Genomic DNA, 24,696 nt, shown 5'->3' on the forward strand with positions numbered 1-24,696 from the left:
TGAACTTAAGCTTTGTACAGGGTGATAAGAATGGGTAGATTTTCATTCTACCCATTGAACTGGCACCATTTGTTAAAAATGCTATCTTTTTTTTCATTGAATGGTTTTAGCTCCTTTGTTAAAGATAAAGTGATCATTGGTGTGTGGGTTCATTTCTGGGTCTTCAATTCTATTTCATTGATTTACCTGCCTGTCTCTGTACCAATACCATACAGTTTTTATCATTATTGCTCTGCAATACTGCTTGAGGTCAGGGATGGTTATTCCTGCAGCTCTTTTAATATTGAGGATAGTTTTCACTATCCCGGTTTTTTTTATTCCAAATGAATTTTCAAATTGCTCTCTCTGAAGAATTGAGTTGGACTTTTGATGGAGATTGCATTGAATCTGTACATTGCTTTTGGGGAAATGGCCAATTTTACTATATTAATCTTGCCAATCCATGAGCATTTGTTATCTTTCAATCTTCTGAGATCTTCAATTTGTTTTTTTAAGAGACTTGAAGTTCTTGTCATACAGATATTTCACTTGCTAGGTTAGTGTCACACAGAGGTATTTTATGTTATTTGTGACTATTGTGAAGGGTGTCATTTCCCTAATTTCTATCTCAGCCTGTTTATCCTTTGAGTAGAGGAAGGCTACTGATTTGTTTGAGTTAATTTCATACCCAGCCACTTTGCTTAAGTTGTTTATCAGGCTTTGTAGTCCTCTGGTGGAGCTTTTAAGGTCCCTTAAGTACACTATCATATCATCTGCAAATAATGATATTTTGACTTCTTCCTTTCCAATCTGTATCCCCTTGACCATTTTGTTGTCTGATTGCTCTGGCTAGGACTTTGAGAACTTTATTTAATAAGTAGGGAGAGGGTGGGCAGCCTTGTCTAGTTCCTGATTTTAGTGGGATTGCTTCAAGTTTCTCTCTATTTAGTTTGATTTGGTTTGCTGTATATTGCTTTAACTATGTTCATGTATGGGCCTTTAATTCCTGATTTTCCAAGAATTTTAGTATGAATTTTGTCAAATGCTTTCTCAGCATGTAATGAGATGATCATGTGGCTTTTTTCTTTGAGTTTGTTTACACAGTTGAGTACGTTGATGGATTTTTACATATTGAACAATCCCTGCATCCCTGGGATGAAGCCTACTTGATCAGGATGGACAGTTTTTTGATGTGTTCTTGGATGGGGTTTGTGAGAATTATATTGAGTATTTTTACTTCAATATTCATAAGGGAAATTGGTCTGATGTTCTTTTTCTTTGTTGGGTCTTTGTGTGGTTTTAGTATAAGCATAATTGTGGCTTCATAGAAGAAATTGCATAGTGCTCATTCTGTTTCTATTTTGTGCAATGGTTTGGAGGGTATTGGTATGAGGTCTTCAATGAAGGTCTGAGAGAGTTCTGCACTAAACCCATCTGGTCCTGGGATTTTTTTTTTGTTGGGAGATTTTAATAACTGTCTCTATTTCTTTAGGAGTTATGGGACTATTTAGATGGTTTATCTGATCCTAATCTAACTTTGGTTGCTGGTATTTGTCTAGAAAATTGACCATTCCATTCAGAATTTCCAGTTTTGTTGAATATAGGCTTTTGTAGTAGTATGTGATTTTTTGATTTCCTCAGATTCTGTTGTTATGTTGCCCTTTTCATTTCTGGTTTTCTTAATTTGGATACTCTCTGTGCCCTCTGGTTAGTCTGGCTAAGGTTTTATCTGTCTTGTTGATTTTTTCAAAGAATCAGCTCCTGGTTTTGTTGATTCTTTGCATAGTCCTTTTTTTTCTACTTGGTTTATTTCACCCCTGAGTTTGATTATTTCCTGCCCTCTACTACTCTTGGGTGTATTTGCTTCTTTTTGTTCTAGAGGTTTTCCATGTGCTGTCAAGCTACAAATGTATGCTCTCTCCAATTTCTTTTTGGAGATACTCAGAGCTATGAGTTTTCCTCTTAGCACTGCTTTCATTGTGTCCCATAAGTTTGGGTATGTTGTGCCTTCATTTTCTTTAAATTCTAGAAAGTCATTAATTTCTTTCTTTACTTCTTCCTTGATCAAGTTATCATTGAGTAGAGCATTGTTCAACTTCCATGTATATATGGGCATTCTGTCATTATTGTTGTTATTGAAGACCAGTCTTAGTGCATGGTGATCTGATAGGATGCATGGGATTATTTCTATCTTCCTGTATCTGTTGGGGCCTGTTTTGTGACAGATTACATGGTCAATTTTAAAGAACATGCCCTAAGGTGCTGAAAAGAAGGTATATTCTTTTGTTTTTAATACTTTTTAATTTTTTTGAGGACTAGATATTTGAGTATAATAATACAGTATTACGGGAAGATATTTTCTATTTACTCGAGATTTGCGAGTTTTTTTTTCTTTTTTCTTTTTCTCCCTTCTCCCACTCTCAGAATGATTGTAGAGTCTCTGTGCCAAGACTCAAACTGATATACAAAATTAAGTTATTCTTTTTTTCTAAACCTTTATTTCATGAGGATTTCAGAGTGGTTGTGAAATTCTAATTTATACTGTGTATATGGTTACTTTAATATATCCTAGTCCTTAATGTGTGGTTCTAAATGGGGAAATGAGAATAGTAGAGGCATATTCTGCTTCTACCTGAGGTTCTTGATGTGAAGACAGACTACTATTATGCTGCCAAGGCTACTATGCTGGCTAGTTAGACCAGATGCACATGCAGTTACATGCTAGTGCTCTTAAGGTCAGGGTTAGACAGCTGCAAATAGTGTACTAACTACTACAATGTTCTTTGCTGAACTCTGTTGTGATCCATTAATCTAGGCATCCATTTCAACATCTGTCCTGCTCCTTCCTTTGATTTTCAGATATGCCTTTTTCTACCTATTCCTTGACTATGGATGTATATGGAAAATATGTAAAACAGCTGGTTAAAAAAAGATAAGCAAACAGATCCACAAAGGCATGGTAATTATGTATACGCTAACATTTTACACTCTACTTAATGTGGATTTCTTTATTTATGTAAGTCTCAATTGTTTAAATGTTTGTAATCCTCTGCAGTGAAATTAGAGTTATCTTCAAAGATGCTAAGGATACTCACAGGCATAGCCAGCTATTTGATGATTCACAGAGAATCCCACCTTCTTCCTTTGTATATTGAGTCTGAGCAGATGTGTGAGCGAGGGCAGACTCATAGGAAAAGCCTGGGTAACATAGATGCATGTTACTATGCATGTGGTAAACTGATTACAATGCTGATTATACATCTACAATGAATGTGACAAGGCAGCGTGAACAATAAGCCTCTTGTTCCTCACAAGAATGGCTTTGGTTAGGAATTTAATCATATTAAACAAGTGCTAGACAGATTTCAAGTGATCATTTGATTTGTCCCTCACCTTAGGGTAAAGCCCTCCTGCTAAAACATTACACTACTGCATACATTTTTTGAGAAAAATAAAACCAATTAATTCATTTGTCAACTATTTACTACTTATAAACTATATGGTAAGTAGCATTGTAGGTACTTGCTGCACATCTACAAACAAAATTTTCAAGGGTTTTGCAAATGTTTCTGGAAGTCTCTTTTTAATTGATACAATGGTCTTTGCTGATGAGAGCATTTGCAGTCATCACGTTTCTATGTGTATTAACTGGGCTTGCTGTGGCTAGAGATAGCTCAGTGGTTAAGAGCACTTGTCTGTTCTTCCAGAAGTCCTAAGTTCAATATCCCACAACTACATGGTGGCTCACAACTGTCTTTGAATTGATGTCTTTTTCTGGTGTACATAAGACAGAACTTTCATAGACGTAAAATAGGTGAATATAAATTCTTTTAAAAAACCTTTAAGAATTTGGATTTCTGATAATATAAGAAGCCTCCTGGGATCATTAAATTTGCTCAGTAGGAAAAGTCACTTTCTGCCTAGCCAGACAGCCTGAATTTGATCCCTGAGCTCCACATGGCAAAAAGAAAGGAATTCTCCCACAAACTTTTCTCGGATCTCCACATATGCAGAGTGGCATATACATCCTCACATTCATACACATATTAGACAAGTTCTTAGCCCGTGAATCATGACCCCTTAGGCAAACCCCTATCTCCAATAATTACATTACAATTCATAATAGCAAAATTTGTTATGAACCGGCAACAAAAACAATTTTATGGTTGGGGTGTCACTACAACGTAAGGCACTGTATTAAAGGGTTGCAGCATTAGGCAGATTGAGAACCACTGGGCTAGACAAATGAAATGTAGCAAAAGGAAACCATCCACAAAAATCACAAAATTAATCTTTCACTAATAAGCTTTGTGGATGATAAATTCAGAATTCGTTTTGTTAACAACACATTTCATCATAGTAGAAGACACTAAGATTCAAAAACATTAATTTTTCTGGAAGAAAAAAACTAACCTTGAAAATCCAGTTCAATGTTCATGTATTTTTCACCAGTCATTACAAGCCAATCCTCCCACACTGACATAGTTATAGTCATTCATAAACTAGAATGTCTTCTCCTTGTATGTTAGCTACAGGTCTCCAATTCCATTTACCAGAAGACAAGCGTGAATCATGAAAACACAAAAGGGATTTTTAGCAGAGGCAATTGTACTTCCTCAGGGCCTGACATGGGAAAATTAATCATCAAAAGGCCTTCAGATCTATCTATATGCACTTTGTCTTACTTCCGCCTGAAAAAGCATCCTAATGACTAAAGTCGGAATGCCCTAACAGCCGAACCACCTGTGTTCAAATTCCGGCCCTGTCGCTAGCTAGGTACACAACCCGAACCATGCCAATTAGTTTTTCTAATCCTCCATTTCTTCCTCCGTAAAAATTGGAATAATTCAGTACTTTCCTGACACAATTGGAGCAAAAACATAAATTAAATTATATGCAGAACTTGGCACCATTTCTGCCTCATAAGATGTCTTCAGTAAACATGAACGTTACTAAATGAATAATGTCAAGGACTGAAGTGACCTAGCGGGAGCTGAGCTGCCAGGTGGTTTCAATACAATCTGAAACAAAAAGAAAATCCAGCAAGCTTTAAATGGGTGTAATCACTAAATGCTAAGATATTGTAGAAAAACACTACTCATTTAAGACGAGAACACAATGCAAATCACGTTTGATTTGAACGAGATAAATCATCCTGAAAAAAACTGCAGAGGTGCATTGTGGGAGGAAGACCCTGTCTCAAATTGGGACTTTTGGGGGATTTGTTAACTTTAGTTTTAGTTGGAGAATCAGGAAGATGACTAACAATAAGGAAACCATGAGTATTTAACTCATGCCTTCGTCTATCGGTACTATCCGGTTCCTATACAACCACACTGTGACAACCTTAGTACATCCATGGGCATGGTAGGAAACAACCTGGCCTAACAGAGGTTTCACACACACCCAATTTCAACTAAGAAACTTAAATACCTTACTTCAGATTGTGTTGCTTGTCAGCAATTTCAAGAGACCAGTGTAGCCAAGACCTGAGAATAATTGTGTGAAATAGTCAGTTGATGGGCTTCATTCCCTGAATACTCCAGCATGTTTTAGAATAATCTTACCTGTGATTGAAATGATCTTGAAAAACTCACACAAGGCTGAGGACTAAGGATGCCACCATGAAATTCTTGTGTTAATTGTTCAAAGGGTTTAGCTGAATCATCAGGAATTTTCAAATTTTTCTAGGTTATGTTATAGCTTTGAACTCCATCTTTAGAGATGTGTTTTTATTAGTAAAGTAAAAAGCTGCTCTGAGAACAGCAGTGAGCAGGAACAAAAGAATCCTGGCTAATAAATAACCATTACTTCCTTAGGCTTTGTGTTAAGCACATAATACTTGACATATATTATATCAATAGATAATCCAACAGCCCCATGACAAAGTCATTTCTAATCCCCATGAGAGAGCAGAGGAAACCGAAGCCTAGTATTATTTACTTACCACTGGACTGTTGGTAAGAGCTCAAACATAAGCATTCTTATTCTTTAGTACACAAAATTAACTGTGAGGACGAATGGCCTGTAATTCCAATGTAATGGTGTTTTAAAACCAGGAAGAAATACAAAAGAAAGAAAAAATCATTATGTTCTAGTATGAAATCAGTTAATTGGCAGTAGATAACTGAAAGTGGTTTTTGTGACTACCTAATATATTTGAGCTTTTTCTGAAATTATATACTTGTATGTGCATGCTCATGCATGTGTGTGCGTGTTGGGGATGTGCTGTTTCTCACATTCTTCATCTGTAGACATTAGTTAATAAGGTCACTTTATTTATATTGTAAGATCTTTTGTTTTCCTATTGATTTATGTATTTGCATGTGTTATGGTTTATGTACACAGATGCCAGGGTACACACATGGAGGGCAGAGCACAATGTTTAGGAGTCAGTTCAACCTCTTCATTGTGTGGGACCTGGGGATAGAACTCCGATTCCCAGGCTCGACGAGAAGCACCTTTTACCTTCTGAGCCATCTCATTGGCCCACTTTTGATTTTCAATAGCAAAACATACGTTCCCACACAGACATACACATATTATATAAGGATAAACACAGAAGCCACTTCCAGTAAGATCAAAGAAAGACTATGGCAATGGCCCATATGTAGCAGCATACCCACAGGAGCTCATAACTGTGCCCCAGGGAGCAAGTCTTACAAATTGAAACTACTTTACGGATGGAAAATAACATAAAGAGAATTAATATTGGAACGATTCCTGGGCCACCACACTCCTGTGCATGTCTAAAGAGGAAACATTGCCATGCAACTTTATAAAGAGTGTTTCTGACTCAATGTGCCACAAGCATTTTTCTTTATATTTCTAGATCATTACAGATTCAACAACATTTACCAAATAAATTCTGCACACTTCTAAATGGCTGGCTTTAAAGATAGCTTGACTACATTTTTGGCAGTTTCCCTTTTAGCCTGAAGGCTGAGGAAGCAAGTAGATGAAGCCCACCACGTGGCAGCATAAGCTCTCAGCACAGGGTGTGTCAAGTCCTCCCTGGTGCTTTGATAATATAGCCAGAGTTCCTTTGTTCCATGAGAGTGCAGCTCATAAACGCTGGTCATTCCATTCATATTCAATTAGAGTTCTCTTGACTCCCCTTATTAAAGTCTACAAACTATTAAGCATAAAATTAAAGTTGAACAGTTCAGTTCTTTTTGACATCTAACGCTGTTTGAGAAACAGTGATGTGAAACTCCCAAGTCAAAAGTCATCCTTTGCAGCCCGTGGCCAATGGAAAGTGAAAGCATTGCGGAGAAAAGAGTAAATATATAAACTTGGTCGTTAGCATGCATAATATTAAGAGCACAACTGTGCTCATGCAAATGCATCAGGCAGTTTGTTGAACACAAGCTATTCCATTGATTTAACTGAGGCTACATGGTTATTATTGCCAAAGCTCCAGTGAAGGAAATAATTAGAGCACTAAGCATTTTAAAGCTTCTGAAATGACTTCAGGCAATAAGAGAAAACACAGGAAATCTATATACTGCAGTTGTAAAGATGTAGAATTTCTGGTCTTTTTCTCTGAACAGTGTCTGTGTGTGTGTGCCTGTGCGTGTGTAGGTGTGTGGGTGTCTGAGCATATATATACATGTGTGAATGCACGTGTTGAAAACAGAGTTGGAGTTCAAGTATTTACCTCTATTTTTTTAAACAAGGTCTCTCTCTAAATCTACACGTTTTAGATAAACGTTGATCAGCAAGTCCCTGAAATCTAGTACTGTGATTATGGAAGTGTGTACATCCCTTGTGCCTAGCTTTAAGTTGGTGGGGAATTAAAATTCCAATTCCCATGTTTGTGCATGAAGTACTTTGCTCACTGGGGCATCACCACAGTCCCCAGATAAGAAATCCTCTTCACTATTAACAGAGGGCCTTTCTGCAGATTTCGTATGCCACAGGAGTCACTTTTACTTACTTTTTATTTGGAGAGCACTTGGTTGAGAGTCTGTATGAGGTGGTAAGACTGGGTAGTTGCTCAGCAGTTAAGAGTAGGTGGCAGGTTGGGGAGCACCCTCATAGCAGCAGGGGTTAGGGAGGGGATAGGGTGTTTGTGGAGGGAAAACTGGGAAGGGGATAACATTTGAAATGTAAATAGACAAAACAACCAATTAAAAAAGAAGAATGAAATTTAGTTCACAGTACCGACATCCAGCTCCAGGGCATCCAATTTCCTCTTCTAGGTTCTAAGGGTATCTTTAGATACTGTGTGTATTTTCACTATTTGCCTCCAGTTTCTTTGAAAACAAAACAAAGCAGAAACAAAAGCAAAACCACGACCAGACATAAAACAACCTTCCCCACTTCTCCAGAGATGTCAAGTTAAGGAGATTTTCAAACAATGAAAGCAGAGAGGTAGCTGAAGAAGCTCTGAGTTTGATCCTGGGTTAAATCCCTTCAGAATTCCGCATACATTTTGCTGCTCAGTGTTGTTCTGATTCAAGGAGTATTACTTCTTGTAGATGATGATGTAGTTTGAATATATGTGAATGTCACTTAGTTTGTCTTGCTTTTTATCAGAAGGACTTGCTATAATCAAGCACAATAACTGAGAGTGAACCTTCGAGAGATGAATATGCATGAACAGAAACCAAGAGACCTTAACACCTGAATTATCCATCTAAAGGATGTGAATGCATGGCCTTGTACCTGCACGCTGCTATTGCTTATTCCACCATCTATCATACACTGTTTCAGACACATCATTAGCACATACAGGAAATTCAATGAGTTTGGCATTCATTTTAACTAAATCAATCTTTCCAAACTGGAAATTCCAATATTTTGAGCACTTTATGTTTACTCCGTTTTTCTCCCCACTCTACTTATTTTCTGCCATCCTTTTTTCTCTTTCCACAATTTATGTTTTTATTCACTTTATATGCCAATCATAGCCTCCCCTCCTTCCCTCCCAGTCCTGCTCTTGCAAATCCCTTACCCCAATTACCCCCTTTTCTTCTCCTTAGAGAAGGGGAAGACCCTTGGGCACTTCTGCACCCTGAGATAGTCCCAGCAGGACTAAGCACATCCTTTCCTGTTGAGGCCTGAGAAAGCAGTCCAGGTAGGGGAAAGGAGTTCAATGACAGGCAACAGAGTCAGAGAAAGACTCTGCTCCAATTGTTAGGGGACCCACATGAAAACCAAGCTGTACATGTGCGACAAATGTAGAGTGGTGACTTAGGACCAGCCCAGCATGCTCTTTGGTTGGTAGTCCAGGGTCTTTTGAGGCCCCATGTATCCAGGTTATTTAACTCCATAGGTCTGGCTTGCTCTATTCTATCCCCCACTCTCCTACAAGATTCCCTGAGATCTGCCTGATGTTTGGCCATACGTCTCTGCATCTGTTTCCATTAGCTGTTGGATGAAACTTTTTCATTATGCTAGGGTCCTGTCTGCAAGCAATCAGAGTGTCAGGGACAGTGTTGGCGTTGCATCTCTCCCATGGGATGATCTCACTTTGGGTCAGTTAATGCTTGGCTCTCTTGACTGCTTATATAGATAAACAATATACGATATATTGTCTGTTCTCAGACCCCTCTTCTATTAAATGGGGACAAGAATGGTCCTGTCCTTCAAAGGTTTTGATAATTAAATGAGTTAATAAAAGTCAAACCCTTATTTAATTTACACATTGTATACTATATACATGTTGCAATTATGCTTATACAGTTATGATGACAATTTTGAGCAAACCACTTCCAGTTCTAAACCTTAATTTCCTTAACATAGAAACATGAATATGTTTTCTACCACCTCAAATAGATCATGAATTTATCAAAGGGATCCATAAATCATGAGACAAAATCATTTTAAAATCCTAACGATGGAACTTAAATGGAATTAGTTGGAACCTTAGTTTCACCTCTTAGTAGATATATGTATGACCTTATGTGAGAGCTTATGGGTGATTTCTAAGAAATAATGGCAACAGGGCCATCTTATAGTCGTTGTGACACTTCAACATCTTGCATAAAGATTTCAGCTCTGTGACTGACACTCAGAAATTATTTATGAATGCTTTCAAGATGTGCTCTACATAGGAAATACCTATTATTTTGGCTTTATACACACATAAGAAAGCTGATATACTCTCTTATATATTCATATACAAGAGCATCACCAATCTCAAAGTTCAATCTATAGGTATTAAGAGACAGGAACAACATGGTAAGTGTAATTGTCAAGCACATAAGATGGCACAGAATAAAATAACATCACAGATCACTAAAATCATCATTCAGAAAGCCCAGGTGTCTTATAACCTGTATGTATGTAAATTTGCATGTGTTTGGAACAGTCTTACACACATGAAAATTAGAGAGCAAAATGAGAAGAAATAAATGTTCAAGCTATTGCCAAAGTAGGATGTCAGATATTTACGTATTTCTACCTGCTCTGCTTTTCTGTAGGTATTTCCAGTTTAAATGTAAGAGAATGCACTAGAATGTATGTGATAGTGAATTATTTAATTGTATTCAAAAGGGGCAATGACTCAGAGAAACTCAGAGGGTTCATGGTCTGGGAAAACCATGTTGTGTATTACTCTAACGTCACTCCTAATGCAGCAGCACTTGCCCGGAGAACGCCAAGGTCAGTTGGTGGGATAGACATCAGGTCCATGGGCAAAGTAACAATAGTTTGATCAAACTCTAAACATACTTTTGGAGGTAAAAAATAGAAATGTTTGTAATTGCTGAAGCAGCAGGTCAATATCATCATTAATAAGTGTTTGATGTCATTTGTTAAGCTGGAAATCCAGTAATCAGCATCTAGGGATCTAGGACTTCACTAATGTCAGCATTGCCATTTCCGTACCAATATGTAGTCTAGAAAAATAAAATCTTCTTGAAGTAATTAGAAAGTGCTTGTCAAACAAGGCAATTGAGGATAGACTCTGGGTGACCCCAGAAAAGAACAAAAGCTCAAAGGAATTTCCATAAGGTTGCAAATTTGGCAAGAGGGCTACACAATCTCTGATAATTAGACTTTTCAACACATTTGGATTTGCTAATTGGATCTAAGTTCTAATTAGACTTTTATGTAACTAAGAATGACATATCATGGTATGAATTTAATGTGCTCTTACAGTTGAAACCAACAATTATCAAGCTTTTCCAAATTACCTTAATAAGGAAAAACCTGGCTTTGTTGATCATATTGTGACATCTCCGTCTCTCGCAATAAATTGAGCACATTTCAGTTCTCTTAATTAAACACCTTTTGGGAGCTCAAAGAGATGCTTAGGCTCTAATAAGAAGCACCCAAGTTGTTTGTTTGGAGGGACATTTGCCAGTATGTTGACTGTGGAAGCTACAGACAAAACTCAGTACAAAGAAATAAATCATCATTGCAGGGAATGGCACAAGTAACCAGATGTCCCTGTAAGCACTCAATTAATCAAATTGTTTCTAATATGACTGAAGCTGGGTTACGCTTTTACCTTGTGCATTCACAGAACCAGTCTCAGTGTGAATGCTCATGAAGCTGGCATCAGGATAAGGGCCTGACAACATTCCCACTGTGCACAAACCCTGTTCCCGGCAGATCTGTTTCTAGACCTGGCATTCATTAGCTAGAGCCTTGTCATTTTTTCTCTCCTCCTTAGTTTTAATTGAGACTCATCAACTTTTATTCCTCTGACATTTGAAAGTAGTAATTTTAAAACTGGTAACCCTCAGATCTGGATACTACAAGAGGTAGTAACATAAGGTTTTCATGGAAAGATTATTGTCAAAATATTCCAAAAAAATCAGTGGCACTGACCAAAATCTAAATTATGTTTTTATGTGCTGTTAATACTTAAAACACACACACACACACACACACACACACACACACACACACACACACACACACACACTTACAAAGTACACAGGCACTTTATATCTGATTATTCCCTATATAAAAGCAATATTTTTAATATTTTAAATAATATTTTAAAAGTCTTTTTCCACTAAAAGCAATGTACAGTTTAATGGAGTAAGGCTCGGAGAGAATTTAAGTTGTGCAGTAACCGATATATTAGTGAGAAATTCTGCAAGGGTTACATGTACTTTTATTCTACCAGTTAGCACATCATGGTGATGGAACCTTTGGTGAGTGTGACTCCTCATTAATTCAGATGTCTTCTGTGATTCTTGTAAAGCATACTGGCTTCTGACATATGCCATATGATGCTTTTTAAAGGCAAGAGACGCCATTTCTGATTGCTTCATCTGCTGTTAAAAGGGATAATTTTTTCCTACCAGTTATTACATGAGGTTTCACACAGTCCTCTACAAGGCCTCCTCAGAGGTGATGGGGCTGCTCTTCAGTCAGAGAAGTGACCAAAGATTCTTTGCCTTTTCAGCTTGGGTGCTGGAATCCTGTCACAGGTCTGAATGGATCACTGACAGACAAGAAACTGGAGAATAACATGCGAGGTGTGGTTCTACGCGTGGTGACTGTATTGGTAAGCATCATATTTCCATCTTTGCCTTGTAGTTTGGGATGGTAGAGTGTCCTTTATCTTTTTGTTTTTTTCCTTTATTAACTAAGGTCATAATCTCAAAAGAGCTCTTACCTGAACCTTGGCTATGATTTTTAAGACAGCTTCAATGACCATGCTACTCAGCCTCCCAGCTCCTTGAATCTGAAACTGATCTGTAAGCTGTACTTTTGTCAGGATCATCCTTAGATTTTCAGTTTTCTAGACATCATAAGAAGTGGGATCCCTCAAATATGTCCATCACTGAAACAATAGGAGGCACATAAAGATATCAATGAAGAGATCACCCACTTTTTAATAGATGCTTATCTAGCATCAAGGGTGGCTTCCTGGAGGTACTAGCAAATAAGATAGGTATGTGTGACAGTCTTCACGATACTGTCAGTGGGATATATGGGAACATTATCATGATTACAAACACTTGTTGGAAAAACAATAAAGGTAACTTATCATTCGATATTATCTTTGGCTAGAGAGCTGGTTCAATAGCTAAGAATTCATACTGCTCTATAAAAAAGCTGAGTCTCATTTACAACATCCATATCAGGTGACTCACAACCATCTGTAACTCTACCTTCAAGGGAATCTAAATCTAATGGCCTTTTGGGCAGTGGTGTTCATGGATACCTACCTTCACTCAGACCCCCTCCCATAATTAAACCTAGAGTAGATTTTTTAAAGAGTAGGAAAGGGTCCCTTTTATACTAATTTATTAATTATACTAATTTTAATTATTAAAGAACAAGGCTATTTGACACAGTGATAATAATTGGATATTCATTACAATTCAGCAATTCTCTGTATGTTTAATATGAATTAACCAAGTCTAAACATAATTTCTTTATAAATTATTTCATCTATCTGCAAAAGAAAATCTAAATGAATAGCTATTCCATTCTTTAGCACATCTACAATTTATTTTTAGTTGTTTTAATAAAACCCTCCCTTATAATGATTTCACTAATGTTTACAACTGAAATGTGAATGTGCTTCTGTTTGAACCTAAGTGTGTAGATATCAATTTGCACTTAATAGTTACAATAGTTAACTTAATGGTTAACTAATTGAAATGCAAGCTAATCTCTTTTCTAGTGATGGTCATGGAAGCTCTGTGACAAACACCATCAAAGCTAATGCATAGGCTTTTGTTTTCTTTGAGAAAGAAAAATAAACTTTTAAAGAAAATTAACTAATTAAAAATTCAGTTGCTAAGCAAACAATTATTTAGTATTTAGCATGTGGTAGACTTGGCAATACACATAGAGTAGAAAACACAATGATCCTAGCTATGGGGTATGGTTACAGTTTGGTATGTGGATCCTACGTAAGGTGACATGTACAAATTTGTTGTTTACTATGTGTCAGATCCCCTCTGACATCCTCTGTATAGAGTGGCTCTTTTGGTTATTGTGGTATTCACAGTGTAAAGTATTTTAAACCACCAAAATAGGAAGGACCAAAACAAATCAACAATAAGGAACAAAAAAAACCCCAAAACAAACAAACAAACAAACAAACAAACAAACAAAGGTGTAAGCCTACACAGATGACAGAGCAGAGTTGAAATCTAAATCCAGCCAGCCTGGACTCCAGACCTTTTAGCTCCTTCCCCTATGCAGTGCATCGGGCTCTCTCAACTCCCACTGTGATGAGAGAGAGAAGCGAGACACCTGTGGGATTCTATTTGACTGGAGAATTGGAAATGTTTAAACTCTGAATGAGGTAAAAGTGAATCTTACAGGGAGAGCTTCACAGGACCAATCATTTTAAATTCATTTCCAGGAAGAATAGAATGGCTTTGTTCAAGGCAGTGGTGGTAATGCCACCTAGCCTCGGTTCACCTGCCTGTTTGCTGTAAACTCAGCCTTACGTGGATCCTGAAACCAAGGCAACCCGCGATGGGAAGCTCAGTTGCTTTCCCTGATGTCTGCAATGAACTTACCAGTATGGTGCCCAGTTGAATGAGCATTTTTTTATACCCACACAGCTTACAGCCAGCATGAAATCACTTCACATGCTTACCCAACCATTTATGGGACTGAATATGAAACTGTCCTTCTTATTTAGTTTCTGTAGGCATGTTTCTAAGTCTAAATCTGTTATGTAGCCTTGCAAGCTCTCTCCATCCAAATTGAGAATAACACACCTTCTATTCTTTCCGTTTCTTCTAAATCTTGGTGCATTTAAATTATAACCATTACAGAACTAGTTTTCCATCTACAAATGGACTCAAACTGGCTATCTGACCACTGCCCTAGTCTCCTTTATTCAGGAAAATATTTCCAGTACGTCCCCAAAAGGTGAAAAATCCAGTCTAAGTTCCCCAGGATGATTTTTTTTTATTAACTTGAGTATTTCTTATATACATTTCGAGTGTTATTCCCTTTCCCGGTTTCCGGGCAAACATCCCCTTCCCCCCTCCCCTTCCTTATGGGTGTTCCCCTCCCAACCCTCCCCCCATTGCCGCCCTCCCCCCATAGACAAGTTCACTGGGGGTTCAGTCTTAGCAGGACCCAGGGCTTCCCCTTCCACTGGTGCTCTTACTAGGATAATCATTGCTACCTATGGGGTCAGTGTCCAGGGTCAGTCCATGTATAGTCTTTAGGTAGTGGCTTAGTCCCTGGAAGCTCTGGTTGCTTGGCATTGTTGTACTTTTGGGGTCTCGAGCACCTTCAAGCTCTTCCAGTTCTTTCTCTGATTCCTTCAATAGGGGACCTATTCTCAGTTCAGTGGTTTGCTGCTGGCATTCGCCTCTGTATTTGCTGTATTCTGGCTGTGTCTCTCAGGAGCGATCTACATCCGGCTCCTGTCAGTCTGCACTTCTTTGCTTCATCCATCTTGTCTAATTGGGTGGCTGTATATGTATGGGCCAAATGTGGGGCAGGCTCTGAATGGGTGTTCCTTCAGTCTCTGTTTTAATCTTTGCCTCTCCCTTCCCTGCCAAGGGTATTCTTTTTCCTCATTTAAAGAAGGAGTGAAGCATTCACATTTTGATCATCTGTCTTGAGTTTCGTTTGTTCTAGGGATCTAGGGTAATTCAAGCATTTGGGCTAGTAGCCACTTATCAATGAGTGCATACCATGTATGTCTTTCTGTGATTGGGCTAGCTCACTCAGGATGATATTTTCCAGTTCCAACCATTTGCCTACGAATTTCATAAACTCGTTGTTTTTTATAGCTGAGTAATATTCCATTGTGTAGATGTACCACATTTTCTGTATCCATTCCTCTGTTGACGGGCATCTGGGTTCTTTCCAGCTTCTGGCTATTATAAATAAGGCTGTGATGAACATAGTGGAGCACGTGTCTCTTTTATATGTTGAGGCATCTTTTGGGTATATGCCCAAGAGAGGTATAGCTGGATCCTCAGGCAGTTCAATGTCCAATTTTCTGAGGAACCTCCAGACTGATTTCCAGAATGGTTTTACCAGTCTGCAATCCCACCAACAATGGAGGAGTGTTCCTCTTTCTCCACATCCTCGCCAGCATCTGCTGTCACCTGAGTTTTTGATCTTAGCCAATCGCACTGGTGTGAGGTGAAATCTCAGGGTTGTTTTGATTTGCATTTCCCTTATGACTAAAGATGTTGAACATTTCTTTAGGTGTTTCTCAGCCATTCGGCATTCCTCAGCTGTGAATTCTTTGTTTAGCTCTGAACCCCATTTTTTAATAGGGTTATTTGTTTCCCTGCGGTCTAACTTCTTGAGTTCTTTGTATATTTTGGATATAAGGCCTCTATCTGTTGTAGGATTGGTAAAGATCTTTTCCCAATCTGTTGGTTGCCGTTTTGTCCTAACCACAGTGTCCTTTGCCTTACAGAAGCTTTGCAGTTTTATGAGATCCCATTTGTCGATTCTTGATCTTAGAGCATAAGCCATTGGTGTTTTGTTCAGGAAATTTTTTCCAGTGCCTATGTGTTCCAGATGCTTCCCTAGTTTTTCTTCTATTAGTTTGAGTGTGTCCCCAGGATGATTTTTAATCTTTGTGATATTACAACAGAAATCTAGTGACCCCACTCATCCACGTTTACCTCTTAGAAAACTTACACCATCAGTTACAGTTATGAAGCTGACTATCCTTATCTCACATATTTACCATTATTAATGGTATTTCATTGATCTGATATAAACAGTCAAACATAGATCAAGTAAACTGAGACTCCACTACATGGAACCCTTGAAATAGGCAGTAAGTAGTATAGTCAGTCAGTTCATTGAACGGAATTAAGTGAAGTTGGCTGTCAAAGGACAGCAAGGAGCAATAAAGGAACCAACACAGATGCTGCAGCGCCCGGACTTGGTTATTTAGGGAAGCTCTGGGTTTGGCAGAGCATGAAGGGGGTCTTCAGCAGCTGGAACCAGAGCAAAGGATGTAACCCTGAGATCTGTTGGGACAAAAAGAGGATGCAGAAAGAGTCACTGCTTAATCCACAACCAGGAAGAACTACACAGAAGCACAAGATACTCTAGTCTCATTGCTGCTGCCTTACCAACCCTTTTTATTTCCCTCCAGTTAAAACTTCGGGAGGTAGCGGTGGTGCACACCGTTAATCCCAGCAGAGGCAGGAAGATCTCTGGGAGTTTGAGGCCAGCCTGATCTACACAGAGGGTTCCAGGATAGCCAAGGCTATACATAGAGAAACCCTGTCCTGGGGGGAAAAGTTCAACCAGAAGGTCATGGAACCTGAGTAAGCCGGAATGTGCTTGCCTCCTCCATCATGGAGTAAACAGAGAGGGCTGCAGGAGTTGGGGGAGGCTGGGTAGACATGCACCAGCACTGTCCTGTGATTAGACCTTTTCAGAGAATATCACAAGTCCTTATCAGATGTTCTAAGAAGTATATTAAGTCTAGGCATTTATAAAAGCACAATAGAGTGAACTCTCAATTTCCATGTCCATGTTGCCAAAAAAAGGATAGATAACTTTGGCTTAGAGTTCACTTATAAAAGCCATGTGCTTTGCCATTCCCTGTCTTTTCAATCACAAAAAGAACAAGAAAAAACAAAAGCAAAAACAACCTCTCATTGGTTAGATTAAATACATTATGACAACAGAGTTGTGAGGGCATTTGTTCCTAGTTTGGCAGCACAAGGACACTTTGCAGAATGATGCCACATAAAATATGGTAGAATTTTTCTACCATAAACAAAGTCACAGAAATATTTCATGAAATAGAGGAAATGAAGATGTGACAGGCAGGCAGGTCCTGCCTCTGGTGTCTCTGATAGTTCCTTCTCTGTCTATTGCAAGTCACCCTTGTTTCTGATCAAGTATACGAAGTGTTTTGTGTTAGCAGAGAAGAATAATGAAGGTGCTGTTATATTAATTAATGCAGCTAGCTGTAAATGACCAACATGCCATTTGATTTTTATGTAATAAAATTTTTACATTGCTTGATATTTCATTGTGTCACAAATATAATCCTAAAGAATTAATTCTTCTTTCTTTTATTGGATATTTTTTATTTACATTTCTAATGTTATTCCCTATCCTGATTTCCCAGATATAAGCCACCTATCCCATCCCCCTTCCCTTCTTCTAAAAGGATGTTACCCTCCACATCCACCCCCCTTACAGCCCCCTCACCATATTCTCCTGCACTGGGGGTCCAACCTTGACAGGATCAAGGGATTCTCCTTCCATCAGTGCCCAGCAAGGCCACCTCTGCTACATACGCAGCTGGAACCATGGTTCAGTCCATGTATAGACTTTGAGTAGTGGTTTAGTCCCTGGGAGATATGGTTGGTTGGCATTGTTGTTCTTATGGGGTTGCAAGCCCCTTCAGCTCTTTCAATCCTTTCTCTAATTCCTCCAATGGGGACCCCATTCTCAGTACAATGGTTTGTTGCTCACATTCTACATTTGCCTTTGTTTTTGACATGCTCGTGCAGTGTCTCTCAGGAGACATCTATATCCGGTACCTGTCAGCATGCAATTCTTAGTTTCATCAATCTTCTCTAGTCTTGGTGAGTACATACATACATACATACATACATACATACATACATACATACATACACACATATATATGGACTGCATACCCAGGTGGGGCAGGCTCTGAATGGCCATACCTTCAGGCTCTGCTCCAAACTTTGCCTCCACGTACCCTCCTATGAATATTTTTGTTACCCCTTTTAAGAAGGAGAGAAACATGTGAACTTTAGTTATCCTGCTTCTTGAACTTCATGTGGTCTGTGGATTGTATCTTGGGTAATTTGAGATTTTAGGCTAATATCTACTTATCAGAGAGTGCATAACATGTGTGGTTTTCTGTGGTTTGGTTACCTCATGCAGGATGATATTTTCCAGTTCCATCTATTTACCTATGAATTTCATAAAGTCATTGTTTTTGATAGTTGAGTAATATTCCATTGTGTAGATGTACCACATTTTCTGTACCCATTCCTCTGTTGAAGGGCATCTGGATTCTTTCTAGCTTCTGGCTATTATAAATAAGGCTGCTGTGAACATAGTGGAGCACGTGTCTTTGTTGTATGTTAGAGCATCTTTTGGGTATATGCCCAAGAGAGGCATAGCTGGGTCATCAGATAGTGGAATGTCCAATTTTCTGAGGAACCTCCAGACTGATTTCCAGAATGGTTGTACCAGTCTACAATCCCACCAACAATGGAGGAGTGTTCCTCTTTCTCCACATCCCGCCAGCATCTGCTGTCACCTGAGTTTTTGATCTTAGCCATTCTGACTGGTGAAAAATGGAACCTCAGTTGTTTTGATTTGGATTCCGCTGATGACTAAGGATGTTGAGCATTTCTTTAAGTACTTCTCTGCCATTTGATATTCCTCAGCTGAGAATTCTTTGTTTAGCTCTGTACCCAATTTTAGTAGGGTTATTTAGCTCTAATGATTCTAACTTCTTGAATTTTTTGTATATTTTGGATATTAGCCCTCTATCAGATATGATATTGGTAAAGATCTTTTCCCAATATGTTGCTTGCCATTTTGTCCTAATGACAATGTCCTTTGCCTTACAGAAGCTTTGCAGTTTTATGAGGTCCCATTTATCAATTCTTGACCTTAGAGCATAAGCCGTTGGTGTTTTGTTCAGGAAATTTTCTCCAGTGCCCATGTGTTTGAGACTCTTCTCCATGTTTTCTTCTATTTTTGTGAGTGTATCTGGTTTGATGTGGAAGTCCTTGATCCACTTGGACTTAAGCTTTGTATAGGGTGATAAGCATGGATCGATCTGCATTCTTCTACATATTGTCCTCCAGTTGAACCAGCACCATTTGTTGAAAATGCAGTCTTCATTCCATTGGATAGTTTTAACTCCTTTGCCAAAAATCAAGTGACCATAGGTATGTGAGTTCATTTCTGGGTCTTCAATTCTAATCCACTGATGTACCTGTTTGTCTCTGTATCAATACCATTCATATCACTATAGCTTTGTAATACTTCTTTAGATCAGGGATGGTGATTCCCGCAGAAGTTCTTTTATTGTTAAGGATACTAATCGCTATCCTGGGGTTTTTGTTATTCCAAATGAATCTGCAAATTGTTCTTTCTATCTCTATGAAGAAGTGAGTGGGAATTTTGATGGGGATTGAATTGAATCTATAGATTGCTTTTAGCAAAATGGTGAAAATATGGTTCACCATATTTATCCTGCCAATCCATGAGCATGGCAGGTCTTTCTATCTTCTGAGATTTTCTTCAATTTCTTCCTTCAGGGACTTGAAGTTCTTGTCATACAGATCTTTACTTGCTTGATTTCAGTCACACCAGGTATTTTATATTATTTGGTAGTATTGTGAAGGATGTCATTTCTCTAATTTCTATTTCAGCCTGTTTGAGTAGAGGAAGGCTACTGATTTGTTTGAGGTAATTTTATACCCAGCCACTTTGCTGAAGATGTTTGTCTGGCTTAGTAGTTCTCTGGTGGAACTTTTGGGGGTCACTTAAGTATACTATAATATTATCTTGCAAAGAGTGATGTTTTTACTCCTTCCTTTCCAAATTATATCCCTTTGACCTCCTTTTGTTGTCTGATTGCTCTGTGTAGGACTTTGAGAACTATATTGATAAGTAGGGAGAGAGTGGGCAGCCTTGTCTAGTCTCTGATTTTAGTGGGATTGCTTCAACTTTCTCTCCATTTAGTTTAATGTTAGCTACTGGTTTTCTGTATAGTCCTTTTACTATGTTTAGGTATGGGCCTTGAATTCCTGTTCTTTCCAAGACTTTTATCATAAAGAACTGTCGAGTTTCGTCAAATGCTTTCTCAGCATCTAATGAAATGATTATGTGATTTGTATCTTTCAGTTTGCTTATATAGTGGATTACATTGATATTTTCCATATATTAAACCATCCCTGCATACCCAGGATGAAACCTACTTGATCATGATGGATGATTGTTTTGATGTGTTCTTGGATTCAGTTTTCAAGAATTTTATTGAGTATTTTTGCATCAATATTCATAAGGGAAATTGGTCTAAAGTTCTCTTTCTTTGTTGAGTCTTTGTGTGGTTTAGGTATAAGCATAATTGTGGCTTCATAGAAGGAATTTGGTAGTGTTTGCCTGTTTCTATTTTGTGGAATATTTTGGACAGTATTTGCATGAAGTCTTCTATAAATGTATGATAGAATTCTGCTTTAAACCCATCTGGTCCTGGGCTCTTTTTTGTTGGGAGACATTTAATTACTGCTTCTATTTCTTTCGGAATTATGGGGTTGACCAGATATTTATTTGTTCTTGATTTAACTTTGGTTCCTGGTATGTGTCTAGAAAATTGTCCATTTCATACAGATGTTCCAGTTTTGTTGAATATAGGCTTTTGTAGTAGGATCTAATGTTTTTTTTTTATTTCCTAAGATTCTGTGGTTATGTCTCCCTCTTCATTTCTGGTTTTGTAATTTGGATACACTCTCTGTGGTCTCCAGCTAGTCTGGCTAAGCATTTATGTATTTGTTGATTTTCTCAAAGAACCAGCTCCTGGTTTGTTGAATCTTTGTATAGTCTTTTTTGTCTCTACTTGGTTGATTTCAACCCTGAGTTTGATTATTTCCTGCCTTCTACTCTTCTTAGGGATATTTGCTTCTTTTTGTTCTAGAGCTTTTCTATGTTCTCTCAAGCTGCTAATGTATGCTCCCTCTGTTTCTTTTTTGAGGCACTGAGAGCTATGAGTTTTCCTCTTAGCACAGCTTTCATTGTGTCCCATAGTTTGGGTATGTTGTGCCTTCATTTTCTTTAAATTCTAAAAAGTCTTTAATTTCTTTCTTTATTTCTTTCTTGACTAAGTTATCATCAAGTAGAACACTCTTCACATTCACTGTGTATGTGGGCTTTCTGTCATTATTGTTGTTATTGAAGACCAGCCTTAATCTGTGGTGATCTCATAGGATGCATGATATTATTTTTATCTTCCTGTATCCATTGAGGCCTGTTTTGTGAAGGATTGTATGGTGAATTTTGGAGAAGGTCCCATGAGGTGCTGAGAAGAACGTATATCCTTTTGTTTTAGGATGAAATGTTCTTAAAGTATCTGTTAAGTCTATTTGGTTCATAACTGTCGGTGCTGGTATGGGGCACCGACAAATAACTTCTGTGAGTTTCTCTGTCTCTGTTTAATTTCTATTTCCATGATCTGTCCATTGATGAGAGTGGGGTGTTGAAATCTCCTATTATTGTGTGAGGTGCAATGTGTGTTTTGAGCTTTAGTAAGGTTTCTTTTAAGAATGTAGTTTCCCTTGTATTTGGAGCATAGATATTTAGGATTGAGAGTTCATCTTGGTGGATTTTCCTTTGATGAATATGAAGTGTCCTCCCTTATCTTTTTTGATTAGTTTTGATTGAAAGTCGATTTTATTTGATATTAAAATGTCTACTCCAGCTTAATAAGTCCAATCTATTTGGAGTTCTGTAGACTTCATGTACACTTATGAGAATTTCTTCGGACCAATTCCTTGGAAATTTGTTTTCCGAGGCTTTTACTCTAAGGTAGTGTCTGTTTTTGTCTGTGAGGTGTGTTTTTTGTATGCAGCAAAAATGCTGGGTTTTCTTTATGTATCCAATCTGTTAGTCTATGTCTTTTTATTGGGGAATTGAGTCCATTGATGTTAAGCTACACTAAGAAATAGTGATTGTTGCTTCCTGTTATTTTTGTTGTTAGAGGTGAAATTATGTTTTTGTGTCTGTCTCTCTTCTTTTGGTTTTACTCTAAGGAGATTACTTCTCACATTTTCTAGGGTATAGTTTCCCTCCTTGTGTTAGAGTTTTCCATCTATTATCCTTTGTAGGGCTGGATTTGTAGATAGATATTGTTTAAATTTGGTTTTGTCATGGAATATCTTGGATATAGTAGCCTGGGCTGGCATTTGTGTTCTCTTAGGGTCTGAATGACCTCTCTTTACTATCTTCTGGCTTTTATAGTCTCTGGTGAGAAGTCTGGTGTAATTCTGATAGGTCTGCCTTTATATGACACTTGACCTTTTTCCCTTACTGCTTTTAATATTCTTTCTGTGCTTTGTGAATTTGTTTTTTGACTATTATGTGACAGGAGGAGTTTCTTTTCTGGTCCAGTCTGCTCTTTCTTTAGGTTAGGAAAGTTTTCTTCTATAATTTTGTTGAATATATTTACTGGCACTTTAAGTTGGGAGTCTTCACTCCTTTCTATACCTATTATCTTTAGGTTTGATCTTTTCATTGTGTCCTTGATTTCCTTGATGTTTTGGGCTAGGAGCCTTTTGTGTTTTGCATCATCTTTGATGGTTGTGTTGATGTTTTCTATGGTATCTTCTGCTCCTGGGATTCTCTCTTCTACCTCTTGTATTCCATCAGTGATGCTTGCATCTATGACTCCTGATCTCTTCCCTAGGTTTTCTATCTTCAGGGTTGTCTCCCTTTGTGCTTTCTTTATTCTTTCTATTTCCATTTTTAAATTGTGGACAGTTTTATTCAATTCCTTCACCTGTTTGGTTGTGTTTTCCTGTAATTCTTTAAGGGATTTTTGCATTTCCTCTTTAAGGGCTTCTCCTTGTTTACTTGGGTTGTCCTGTATTTCTTTAATGGAATAATTTATGTCCTTCTTAAAGTCCTTATATCATATAATGTCCACATTTTCATGAAATGTGATTTTAAATCTAAATTTTCCTTTTCCAGTGTGTTTAGATATGAAGTATTTGCTTTGGTAGGAGAACTGGGCTCTGATGATGCCAAGTAGTCTTGGTTTCTGTTGGTCAGTTTTCTGTGCTTGCCTCACCATCAGTTTGTCTCTCTGGTGTTAGCTTACCTTGCTGTCTCTGACAGTGGCTTGACCCTCCTGTAGGCCTGTATGTCAGCATTCCTGGAGACCTGTTTCCAGGTGCATTGGGAACAGAGAGCTCTGCTCTCAGGTGTGTAGGCACTCTTGCTGACTAGCTTTCAGCTCTCAGCTCTAGCAGAAACCAGAAGCGTTCTGCCCCTGACTGCTCCTAAATCCCTGTGCCCAGGGGGGACAGATGACACTTGGTGATTTCCTCTTGGCTCAGGAATGTGGGCAGAAAGTAGTTGTCTTCTCTGATTTCTCGGAAGTGCCCCCACTTCTGAGGGTCCAGATCTCTCTCCCACATGGGATTTGGGTGCAGGGAGCTGTGAGACTGCTTCAGTTCACTTCCAGGTGCAGTCAGAAACTCCAGGTTCTGGCTGCTGACTGTTCCTATATTCCTGTGTCCAGAGGCCACTATTCAGTTTTTTCTTGGGCCAGGGATATGGGCAGAAGTGGGCAGAAGAGGCTGTCTGTCCTATGGTCTCAGGAATATCTACACTTCTTAGGAATTAATTCTTATTTTCATGGCTTAATGGCATCTCTAATGTAGTATATGCCCATTCCCCAGTTCATGGGAGAAATACCTATACTACATTTCCAGGTGCTGAGGCAGATACAGTTTACACAACACCCCTGCCTTCTAGAAGCTTTCTTTAGCATACTACTTCTTCACCTTCCTAATGCTCCTACCATTGAATTCAGTTCCTCATGTTGTGGTGACCCCCAACCGTTAATTTATTTTCATTGCTACACCATAAGTGCAATTTTGTTACTGTTATAAATTATGATGTATATATCATTTGACTCCCATGGTGGGTCATGACCCACAGGTTGAGAACCACTGCTAGCAAAATACAGCTGCTGCATGGAGGTTTCCTTGCTGAAGCAAGTCACCATGTACCATTTCAAAAACTCTTGAAAAAACATTCTTGGTGAAGTTGCCCTGCATT

General features: G+C 38.3%; 1 protein-coding gene across 2 annotated transcripts in view; it reads left to right on the plus strand.

Annotated features, from left to right (window-relative positions):
- Positions 1 to 24,696, plus strand: part of Grid2 (glutamate ionotropic receptor delta type subunit 2) — a 1,491,717-nt gene that overhangs the window by 1,050,736 nt on the left and 416,285 nt on the right. For both annotated transcript variants that reach the window (XM_087659390.1, NM_024379.2), the window contains 1 exon segment: positions 12,350 to 12,451. In XM_087659390.1, coding sequence (XP_087515516.1) covers positions 12,350 to 12,451 — 102 coding nt within the window.

Source organism: Rattus norvegicus, chromosome 4 (assembly GCF_021556685.1).
Source record: "Rattus norvegicus strain SHRSP/BbbUtx chromosome 4, alternate assembly SHRSP_T2T, whole genome shotgun sequence".
NCBI lineage: Eukaryota > Metazoa > Chordata > Mammalia > Rodentia > Muridae > Rattus > Rattus norvegicus.